This window comes from Antechinus flavipes, chromosome 4 (assembly GCF_016432865.1).
Source record: "Antechinus flavipes isolate AdamAnt ecotype Samford, QLD, Australia chromosome 4, AdamAnt_v2, whole genome shotgun sequence".
Lineage (NCBI taxonomy): Eukaryota > Metazoa > Chordata > Mammalia > Dasyuromorphia > Dasyuridae > Antechinus > Antechinus flavipes.
In genome coordinates this window covers 112,324,382-112,336,455 of record NC_067401.1, presented here as the reverse complement: position 1 = coordinate 112,336,455, position 12,074 = coordinate 112,324,382, and the positions used below count along the sequence as shown (strand labels likewise).

The 12,074-nt window shown below is 36.7% G+C and overlaps 1 protein-coding gene across 1 annotated transcript in view; it reads right to left on the bottom strand.

Annotated features, from left to right (window-relative positions):
• Nucleotides 1-12,074, bottom strand: part of NUP210L (nucleoporin 210 like) — a 142,075-nt gene that overhangs the window by 2,024 nt on the left and 127,977 nt on the right. The window contains exons 36-38 of the mRNA XM_051993986.1: nucleotides 6,021-6,271; nucleotides 2,575-2,782; nucleotides 1,334-1,438 (exon numbers count right to left, since the gene is read on the bottom strand). Of these exons, the coding sequence (XP_051849946.1) occupies nucleotides 1,334-1,438; nucleotides 2,575-2,782; nucleotides 6,021-6,271 (564 nt within the window). The remainder of the gene's footprint in view (nucleotides 1-1,333; nucleotides 1,439-2,574; nucleotides 2,783-6,020; nucleotides 6,272-12,074) is intronic.

The window sequence follows — 12,074 nt, the reverse complement described above, 5'->3', positions numbered from 1 at the left end:
TTGGTCTAAAAAGTATTATAATCTAGGATTTCCCAACTATGCCTTGATCCACCTAAGATGAATTAAAAAACATTTATGAAGTGTACTTGCTATATGCCAGGGAGCTTCAAAGAAGAGGCACTTACATCTTATTATTGCTTATTATTGTTTATTACCTTGGGGAGGTGGGAGAGGGGAAAAAAATTTAGAGCACGAGATGAATGAAATACTGAAAACTATCTTTGGATAGGTCTGAAAAAAGACTATTAAAAATTTAAAAAGTCTGTCATCAAAAATGCTTATTGTCAGACCCTGTGCTGACACAAGAAAAGCAAAAAACTCCCTGGCTTCCAGGGGTTCAAAGTAAAGTAGTTTAGCCCACTGTAAAGGTTTAAAAGCCTCTAGAAGCTCAAGGCATGTGGGAGAACCTGAGTGATGAGAGGTACTGAGGCGCAGGCGAGTTCTAGATGGAGGTGGGGCATAGCCCCAAGAAGTAGTATCTGACCCCAGGGACCACGTTTCCCTCCTCAGTGCTCTCAAAGGCTAGCACCTTTCCCTTCTCCAATCCCATTATGCCAGGTTCCTAGAGGACCTCTCCCTTCCCCCAGAGAGGTATAAATATGTGCTAAGAATAAAGTTCTCTTTCGCTTCACCCCTACCTCCTGGTTGGTCTGTCTCTGTGGGATCCGCATTGGTGCCCAAAGACAGGTGAATGTGGCCTAGCTGTGCCATCGACAGATGGGCATTAAGAGTAGCTCAAAGGGGAGCTACAAGGTTAGGATAGCGTTAAGAGACGCTACACTCAGGATCTGGAAGACCTGAATCTGGGTCTTCTGGACTCAAAAGGTAGTCTCTGCTATTCTACCTCTGTTCCTGTATATATAGGTACTTAAAAAATGCTTGAACATATTCTTAGGAAGTTGCTTTAGTATATAGGTCTAAAATAGATAATCTTAAATCCAGTTTTTGAGTATAACAAAGCTATTCTACAAAATATTCACTCTCAATAAGCAGAGACAAAACTATATGTGGGTAGTAGAGGAAAGCAAAAATCATCTGGTTCCATGTCTCCCAGAAGACAGCCAGTGCTTTATGTGCGGTATCCCCTCCACCAGTAGGGATATATCTCTCTTCCATAAACTTGATGTAATTTTCTTTTCAAGACAATTGGGGTTAAGTGACTTGCCCAGGGTCATATAGCTAGTATATGTTAAGTGTCTGAGGCTGGATTTCCTCCTGATTTCAGAGCCCACGCTCGATTCATGTACAATCTAGCTGCCCTGAAATTTGACTATTTTCAAACAATCTGAATGAGGAATAAAAGAATAAGGTTTAATCCATTGATTTAACTCACCTAGGAAGATGACAGCTGTTGATGCAAGAACAGCAAACATGGTAAAGAGAAGCATTTGATAAGACTCAATCAGTTGCTGTACAACACCTGAATCTTCACATTGATCTAAATGTTTTGAAGGAATAAACATCAGATTTTTAAAAATAGAAGAGTTGGTATAAATAATCTATATGGAGCCTATTACCTAGTAAATGGTGTTTGTGTTTAAGGTGTACAAAAACATCGTTGAAATTAAGCTTAGCTTTCACTAGTTTCAGATCTGGTTTGAAAACCAAATAGATGAAAAGAGTGGATTTCCCTCAGCACATTAATGCACAGTAACTTCTGTAAGTTAACCTAATTGATCCATTCTAAAAGACAAAATAAATAATCCATTCCTTAGTAATTAGGGTAAGGTAGCATGGGGATGTGTGTGAGTGCAATTCTAGAAACATTGAATCTAATGTGGGAAACACTGTTAGATATTTAGGGGAGAATACAAAAATAAGTAAAATGGACTCTGATTTAGCCCTTCCTGTCCCTTTTCTCTATCTGAACCTATTCTTTACTAATGAGTCCATAACTCAACTAGGTTAACTCCCTGGCCTTGGGAAGCTGGGCTTTGGCTATAGAACCATCCCAATCAAACTCCTGAGCTGGGTAATATAAGGGACAGAGAAAGCTTCCTCTGGGTGCTTTGTTCAGTTGTTTCAGTTGTGGCATCTTTGTAACCCAATTTGGGTTTTTGTTTGTTTTGTTTTGTTTGGCAAAGATAATTGAGATCCTTTGCTATTTCTGCTCATTTTAAAGATGAGGAATGGAAACACAGGATTAAGGGACTTGTGTGGGGGTCACACAACTATTAAGCGTTGAAGGCCAAAGTGAACTCAGGTTTTACTGATTTTAGGCCCAGCACTCCATTTTACCTTAAATAGTAAATAATAACATAGAAAAAGACAAAGATTTATGTCAGGCAAATAAATATCAAGTAGGATAACTAAGTGAAGACAGGTGCTGATCTGATTGGAGCTAGAGGAGGCAGCCAATAAAATAATTTATAAGTGAAGGAAGCCTTATTACTTGTATACGGTTTGAAGGCAGGGTGACATTTCATGAAGTGCTGGGTTATCACTGTGGCCTCTGGATAACAGTGGTAATAACCTGTTCCCACCTGCAGTGGGATCACTTTTGCTGAACGATAGGGAAATTTTGGCCTCAGCTGCTTTAGAAAGAGGAGTTTCATGAACAGTGTGGGAAATTACCACCCATGCTGGACTTCTCTATCACTGCCCTCACTGGCACAGCCTCTCTCTGGCCTGTCAGCACACAGGAGATGTTGATGAAGACCAGGGCTGCCATCTGCTGGAGTGATGTAAAGTTGACAACCTGAACTGGGTAGATGGCCAAGCCCGGAATGAGGGTTGATCTCTTATGGGGAGACACGACCAGGACTGGGGAGCTTGGGAAGACCTGGAAGAGAAAATAAAGTAGCTCTTGTTTGAAGGGGAAATATCTCATGTTCCAATGTTCTTCACATCCCAGCAGTGCAGGGAAGAGGATCCTAAGGAGTCCCAGGAGCCAACTCTGGCTCAATAACAGACTAAAAACTGTTAGCTTTCTAGCATGTAAAAGGGGAACACTTATATTGAGTTTGTTCTCAGTTATTCACTGTATTGAGGAGAGTAACAAATCACATTTGCAGTATGAAAAATACTTTTACACCAAGCCTGGGAGGAATGAGGTATTAACCCAGTTTTACATGAAAGGAAACTGAGGCCCAGAATATAGGTGACTTAGCAATGGTCAGAAAACTAGGAACTAGTTAGTGAAATCCTGATCACTAACCCTACTTGCCTTTGGATTGAACACTTGATGAATACAGAATGAACATGTCTTTTTTTCCCCCAACAGAACAGGAGCTGGAGAAAAAAGGCCTTCAATTTCCCATGAACAGGACTCAGCCAGATAAAAATTGTAAGTTTTGAAAAGCTTTGACTCCTGATACCTCACACTCCAAAACAAAACAAAATCCTCTCACTCAAACCCAAAGCCCAAAAGGATGAAGAACAAAGATGAAGTCCAGCACTACTTATAAGACACCAGGATTTAGCTATGGAAAGGACTACAGAAATAAGCTAATAAAGGCAACAAACAAGATTACCTTATAAAGGTGGAGTTCTTAACCTGAGGTCCATGGACCCTTTGGGTTTCATTTCAGAGGGTCTGTTAACTTGGGTGGGAAAAAATGACATCTTTATTTTGATTAACTTTTAGCATTTCTTTCAGTTATGAATGTAGGTTACAAACCATTATTCTAATCAGAGGCTTCATGAAACTGACAAAAGGGATCTTTGACAAGTAAAAAAAAAAAACAAGAAAGAATCCCTGTTCTAGAGATATAGCACTAAAACTTAATCTTTCTTAAGGAACTGATGCAAATTTATAGGCATAAGAGTTATTCCTAATTGATAAAGAGCCAAATGACTATGAAAATACAGTTTTCAGAGGAAGAAATCCAAACTATTAATTTGGATGATCTAAATCACTAAAAATTAGAGGAAAGCAAATTAAAACAATGTTGAGATTTCACTTTATATCCTAATCAAAACTGTCAAAATGACAAATATTCTAGAGGAGCCATGATCTAGAGTCCGATCACTCTGGAAAGCAACTTGGAAGTACACTCTTGAATCCAGTGATACTATTTACTATAGGTATACCCCAAAGAGATCAAAGAAAGGGGGATCTACTTGTACAAAAAATATTTATAGTGGTCCTTTTTTGAAATGGCAGAAGATTTACAAACTGGGGGGAGGGTACCCATCAACTGGGGAGTAGTTGAACAAATTATGATGTTTGTGGTATATGGCATATGGAATGTGATGTAATACTTATGTGCCACAGAAAATGGAAGGGAATAGCATTCCAAAGAAACTAGCAAAGAATTACAAGAACTGATGCAGAATTAAATGAGTAGAACCAAGAGGACAATTTATTCAACAACATTATAATAAAGATAAATGATTTTTAAAGTCTTAAGGACTCTTATCAATACAACAATCAACCATAATATGTTACCACTATGCTATTCATTCAAGAGTAAATATAGCTCAATGTGGAAATTTTTTTTGTTTGATTATATATGTCTGTAACGGGGTTTTGTTTTGCTTTCTGAAGAGGGAGGCAGGGGAAGTCAAGGAAGTAGAGAGAAGGCTGACCTTCATTTGAAAAAAATAATTAAAAATTTTATCAACTAGAGAATGACTTCTTATAAATTTGACTTAGGTTCTGTACATGTTTGAGAAATAAGGCCTTTATCAGAGATACTTGCTATAAAAGTTATTTCTCAGATTTTTGCTTTCCTTCTAATCTTGATTACATGTGCTTTGTTTCTGCAAAACCTTTTAAATTTAATATAATCAACTCCATTCTTTTCAAATTCTTTCCATTATAGTTAGCTGAAGGGAATCAACATGTAAACAAAGGATAGTGGAAGTGATAAAAAATGGAGCAAGGACATGCTGGGGGATGTAAAAGAGAAGTAAGTGGAAGAAGTGAAGTGGGTATTAGATTAAGCATGGCATCTGACTATTTAATAGAAGGAGTTTTATATGTACTAGTGAAACAAATAGGTCACCTAATCTACTTTTCTCTCCTTTTATAAAATGGGAAGAATAATTCCTGTCTTCATTTATGTGGTGAAAAATTGAAGAAGGAAGACCCAGCCTATCGGAATGTTTGCAAGACTGAAAAGAAACAGATTTTTTAAAATTAAAAAATGTTAAATGGCTCCAAAGTGCTGATTGTAATAGATTGTTGAGACTTGTGATTATTAGAAGTATCATGTGCTAGTGCTCAGAGAATGAAAGTGTTTAAAATGAGCTTCAAAAATCTTAGCAAAAATTCTGGTAAATTCTAAGTTTCATGTACCAGTGATGAGTCGGCAATGGAAAAACTCTCTAAAGTCCATCTCATTCAAGCCTTCCTTTGCCTTCAGGTATTATTCTGCCTAAAAAACAATAAGATGGTACAGGGCTAACCCACTCAAAGATCTCTAAGGAGGAATAGACAATTTCTTTTCAGTAAATACAAGGAAGGGAATTCTTTCTGTTTAATCTTAACTACTCTAATTCAATTTTATTCCGATCTCTGTGAAGATGAAGAACAATCAGTTCACTACTGTTTGCTGCTTAAGAACCTTAATTTCCTCAGGTTTCTCATATTTGGGAAGAAATGTATTTTAGCATTTCTTTTCAACCCTTTAAAATCATTTATATATGTCTATGGTAGAATATGTGGGCAGCTATGTAATATGAAGGATAGAATACTGGTCTGGAGGCAGGGAGACCCAACTTCTCAAGTTCAAATCTGTTCATTTACTTACTAGCTGTGTGACCCTGAGCAAGTCATTCAACCTTGTTTACCTCAGTTTCCTCATCTGTAAAATGATCCAGAGGCAAAAATGGCTAACTGCTCTAGTATCTCTACCAAGCAAACCCCAAATAGGGTCATAAAGTCAGACATAAGTGAAAACAATGACATAGTAGAGTTGACACTTCCAATTTTCACATCCTTCATATCCTTAAATTGCAGGATTCCAAAACAGAAGGTTATGATTTTCATGAATCCCTTTTGCCATCTGACTAAGAATATAGGCCTTATTTTTTAAACTTATGTTTCCGTCTTTTCAGCTCATCCTAAAACGTACCTCCAGTTTCTCTAATACTCTGTCCACTCCCAGAACCCTTATCTCTCCGATCTCTTGTTTGCTGCTAAGAATCAGTTCTGTCTGGTTGATGTAAAATGCAGGGATGAAGGGAATGAGGATCCTTTGCATGCCACTCTTGCTACGCTCGCTGATGAGTGTGGCCCACCCATAGACGGAGGTGTCAGCCACACTCAGGGCCTGAAGAAGCTCCTCAGTCTGGGGCCGGACCGTGATTAGGCAGACATAAACCCCTACAGAGAGAGGGAAACACTTAGCAGGAAGATCCAGCAGGTTATACATGTAGGGAAAGGAGGGGTAACTGGAGGAAATGAAAACTAAATCAGTGTTGATTTCCTATTTCCTAGGCCAGACACAGAATACAGACATATGAAAAGAAACACATCAACAAGTACAGACTAATACAAATTGAGAATGTTGGGGGCTAATGGAAGAGAAGAGTCAGGTACTAAATTGGCTTATTTAAGAAAGGTAATCAACTTGAAAGGGATTTTAATGGACTATTTTTTTCTCTCTAGCTCATCCTACTAACTTCTGTCCATTGACAGAACTATCACACTTGAGTGAGGCAGGTTCCAAACTTCAATAATTTTGACTCATTACTTTGCTTTGCCCTGATATTCAATCAGTTATGAAGTGCTAGCCATGGTTTCTTCCAAAGTGGTGTATTTCATAATTCAACAGTGGTGTATTTCTTGACTTATTGATTCCTTTCATTACTGTAGACCACTATCCACTGACACCTGATTTCGTGAGATTTTTTCCCCCCGTATTCTAGGAAATACCATCCCTATATTACTCTCACCATCTGCCTTTTTTGCTCTTGCTTACTAGTTACCAAACAGAAGTTAGAGAAAGTGAACAAATTGTGCTGAATCTAGTGAAAATTTATATAATCTAATTTTAACTGGGCTTTTACAGCCTATCATATCACCAGTATCCATTCCAAATCTTCATTAGATCCTAGAGCTCTTCTCTTTGCCAAGGTCACCTCTTTTGCCTGCAAAATCTTTGATTTTATATCTTCCCATCTTCATTAGCAGATTGCTCCCAGTGTCATTCTCTCTTTTTTTTTTTTCAAACTCTTATCAATTCATTCCCTTTTCAGTAGCAAATCTCCCAAGCCTCCCCTATCTTTAAGAAAGAAATCCTCAATAACTTTTTTTCTATTGTTTTCTATTTTTCATCTCTCTATCTTTCAGCAGAACTTTTTAAAAGGTTAAAAAAAAAGGCTCTGCTTCATCTCCTTTAGTTCACTTCTAAATTTTGCAATCTGGCCTCTTACCTCATTCAATGTACAGTTTTCTCACTGCCCTTTGGGTTACCTGAAATTTTTATTCAAAATGAGATTCTGATGGCTTGGGGTTCATAGCTATATACAGAAAAATGACAATACTGATACTTTAATTTTTTTTGGTGTATAAAAGAGATCACTGAAAATGCTGCACATTTTCCAAAAATCTCTTCCTCTTAATCAATTCTGAACTGAGTACAGTATCCATCTGCAATACCTTTTCAAGAAAAACTTACAGGTAAATTAATTTAATTGGTTGTCAGTCCAAATCTGGGCAACATTTTTTAATTTGAAAGACACCAACAGAGAATTTTTTTTCTTAAAAAAAAGTTTGTTTATTTTCTGATATTCAACCCTTGTCCCTATCACTAAACTCCTTCTTATAACTTAGAAAAACAGTTGGGGCAGCTGGATGGTACAGTGAATACAGCTCTATCTAGCCCTAGAGTCAGGAGAATCTGAATTCAAATCTGGCCTCAGTGTGATCTTGGGGGCAAGTCACTTAATCCCAATTGCCTCTCAAAAAAGGAAAAAAGGAAAATAAGCTAAATCAAACTCATGGTAGCATACATACAATATTCATTTCTTCTTGTTCCCTGTTGCTGGGCAGCTGGATGGTGCACAGCTGATAATTTATTGCACATTTACTATGTACCAGGCACTGTGTAGCAAGTAATGGGGTTACAAATATTGTGAAAACATTCTGAGAGGAAAAAGACAACATATAATGGGATTCAGGGAAAGATACTTTGGCCCAGAAAGTTACACAGATGGTGCATGAGATCACAAAGTAGTAGACTGACAGCCTTGGACTGTGTGCCAGGGAAAAAGGCACTTTTGATTTTAATGTTTCCAGAACTGTGGATCCAGTGTGTTAGCCTATAGAGTGATATCATCTACAGAGTTGGATAGAGTGAAAGACATATTCCAAATGTGAGGTAAGATGAGTCAAATTGAGAGTTCCATCATTTTAATAATCTATTTAATAATCTAAATAATTCCCCTAAAGCAATAATGAATTGGGGACAGGGCAACTGCACTGCCCACAAGCCTGAAAGAGCAGTGGGAAGTCTAAGAACTTGGAGGAGAGCAACATTTGGTGAGGAATGGGGGATACTGTATCTGTTGGGAAAACTTGAACATATGCAACAAATATTCTGATAAAGCCATCAAACTGGCGACCTATGGTGTTAGCAGCACTTGGTTAGCAGAATGCATGGTGTATGCTCCCAGTCAAGATGGTTGCATGAATTGTATCAGATTTCCAAGCCCTACACAGGTACTTTAGCAAAACTCTAAGATTTGCATCAGACAGAATAGTGATCAAGAAACACAATAAATAACTTCTACTCCACAACTGCACAAAAAGTCAGAAGGGGCTTTTAGCAAAGCTAGAGTCAACTCAGGTAAACAAATCAGTAGCCTTATACTACGACTAGAGATGGTGAATCTCTGTGTCTAGAGGTAGCAAGTAGAAATTCCTTCCCTGCCCCTATTAGAAAGCTCCAGGGACCAACCAGCTGAATGGATGAAGGGCAAAGTGGAAAAAAAAATTTACCAATAACCTTCCAAAATAAAACCCAAAAGGAAAAATTCCAGGAATATGACAGCAAAAATCTGGATCAAATCTACATCAAAGAAAAAAAATATTGCAAATATGCAGAAAAGAAACAATTCAAGTACCAAGAAACTAGTTAGGATCACACAAGACCTCACAGTTTCTACTATCAATGCAAGAGGTAATCAAGGAATATAATATTCTAAAAGGCAAAAGATAGAGACTTAAAATCAAGAATAGTTTACCTGTAAAGCCAAGTATAATCTTACTAGGGGAAAAATAGGTCTTAAATGTAATGGGGAACTTTTATATATTTCTGATGAAAAGATCAGAATTGAGCAAGAACTTTAAAATGTAGAAAGATCAATTCACTGGAACAACTGCAAGGACTGCATGATGATGCGGTGCTGACCTATTGAGGGGGAAGAAACAAATATCTCTTTAGAATCTCACTGTCTTCAAAGGATTACTAATGGAATTAAATAAGAAAAGCATAGGGTGAAAAGATGACTGATGTGGTACTATAGGGTTAGAGAGGGGTTAAGAGAAGAAAGGGGGGCAAAAAGGAATACACTAATCTATAGAAAAGGTAGAAGAGGATAAAACATGCTCGCTCTTAATTTTTTTAAAAAAGCTTTTTATTTTCAAAATACATGCACAAGTAATTTTCAACATTTACTACTGGAAAAGTTCCATTTTTTTTTCTTCCTCCCTTCCTCCTGCTCCCTTCTCCTAGATAGTAAGCAATTCAATATGTGTTAAACATGTAAAATTCCTCTGTATGTATTTCCACAATTATCATGCGGCACAAGAAAAATCAGATCAAAAAGGGGAAAACGAGAAAGAAAACAAAATCATGCTCTTTCTTATAACTGGGGTATATGAGCAGAATACACAAACATAGAAGGAGTAGTAGAGGAATGAATATCAGAAGAATCTCAGTTTTATTTGAAATGAACAAAGAAGAGTTGACCATACCCTCTCCTTTCATACCTTATTACAGACAGGCTCTCATTGGGCATGAGGATTTTCTTATGTCTGCCTCTCAGGAAATTGACAGTTTCCTTCTAAATCCAGCTCATCTGAGGCCTTTTCTGATTTTCCAAATGCTAGGATCTTTCCATCAGATGCCTATCTATATATGTATTGTTTCTCCTGATAGAACTAAAGGAGCTTGAAGGCAGGGATTGTTTCATTTTTGCCTTTGTTTCCCCAGTATTTAGCACAGAACTTGACAAAAAGTAGGTCCTTAAAATGCTTTTTGATTGATTCTTTAAAATTCCAATTTAAATACCATTTCCTTCATGAAAACTTCCCTGCATTCCCCTCAGACCTCATTTATTACTTTATTTTGTACTTCTCTGATTAATTTAGTATAGGTTACTTATTGTAGTTATTTTAAACTCAAGTCAGTTTCTTATTTGAGTTTTGGATTTCTGCTCAGAAGGTAGCAAAATACTTTTGCCCATAGTTAACTATTTAATAAATATTTGTTGCAATATTTATTTGTTGAATCTTTTTTTGAAATGTTTGTTAAAACTTAATGAAAAAATAAACCCACATAAGTCATCAGCATTCTTATATATCACTAACAAAACCCAACATTTAGAGTTACAAAAAGAAATTCCATTTACAGTAACTACTGATTGTATAAAATATTTAGGAATCTATCTGCCAAGGGAAAATCAGAAACTTTATGAGCAAAATTACAAAACACTTTCTACACAAATTAAGTCTGATCTAATCAACTGGAAAAATATTAAATGCTCTTGGATTGGGCGAGCAAATATAATAAAGATGACAATACTACCTAAATTAATCTATTTATTTAGCGCTATACCAATCAGACTCCCAAAAAACTACTTTGATGAACTAGAAAAAATAACAACAAAGTTCATATGGAAAAACAAAAGGTCAAGAATTTCAAGGGAATTAATGAAAAAAAAATCAAATGAAGGTGGCCTAGCTGTACCAGATCTAAAATTATATTATAAAGCAGCAGTTACCAAAACCATCTGGTATTGGCTAAGAAATAGACTAGTTGATCAATGGAATAGGTTAGGTTCAAAGGACAAAAAAGCCAATAACTTTAATAATATAGTGTTTGACAAACCCAAAGATCCCAGTTTCTGGGATAAGAATGCACTATTTGACAAAAATTGCTGGGAAAATTGGAAATTAGTATGGCAGAAACTAGGCATTGACCCACACTTAACACCGTACACCAAGATAAGGTCAAAATGGGTTCATATAGGCATAAAGAATGAGATTATAAATAAATTGGAAGAGCATAGGATAGTTTACCTCTCAGACCTGTGGAAGAGGGAGGAATTTATGACCAAAGAAGAACTAGAGATCACTATTGACCACAAAATAGAAAATTTTGATTATATCAAATTGAAAAGTTTTTGTACAAACAAAACAAATGCAGACAAGATTAGAAGGGAAACAATAAACTGGGAAAACATTTTTACAATCAAAGGTTCTGATAAAGGCCTCATTTCCAAAATAGATAGAGAATTGACTCTAATTTATAAGAAATCAAGCCATTCTCCAATTGATAAATGGTCAAAGGATATGAACAGACAATTCTTAGATGAAGAAATCGAAACTATCTATAGACATGAAAAGATGCTCCAAATCGTTATTAATCAGAGAAATGCAAATTAAGACAACTCTGAGATACCACTACACACCTGTCAGATTGGCTAGAGTGACAGGGAAAGATAATGTGGAATGTTGGAGGGGATGTGGGAAAACAGGGACACTGATACATTGTTGGTGGAATTGTGAACACATCCAGCCATTCTGGAGAACAATTTGGAACTATGCTCAAAAAGTTATCAAACTGTGCATACCCTTTGATCCAGCAGTGTTTCTACTGGGCTTATACCCCAAAGAGATACTAAAGAAGGGAAAGGGACCTGTATGTGCCAAAATGTTTGTGGCAGCCCTGTTTGTAGTGGCTAGCAGCTGGAAAATGAATGGATGCCCATCAGTTGGAGAATGGCTGAATAAATTGTGGTATATGAATGTTATGGAATGTTATTGTTCTGTAAGGAATGACCAACAGAATGAATACAGAGAGGACTGGCGAGACTTACATGAACTGATGCTAAGTGAAATGAGCAGAACCAGGAGATCATTATATACCTCAACAATGATACTGTTTGAGGATGTATAT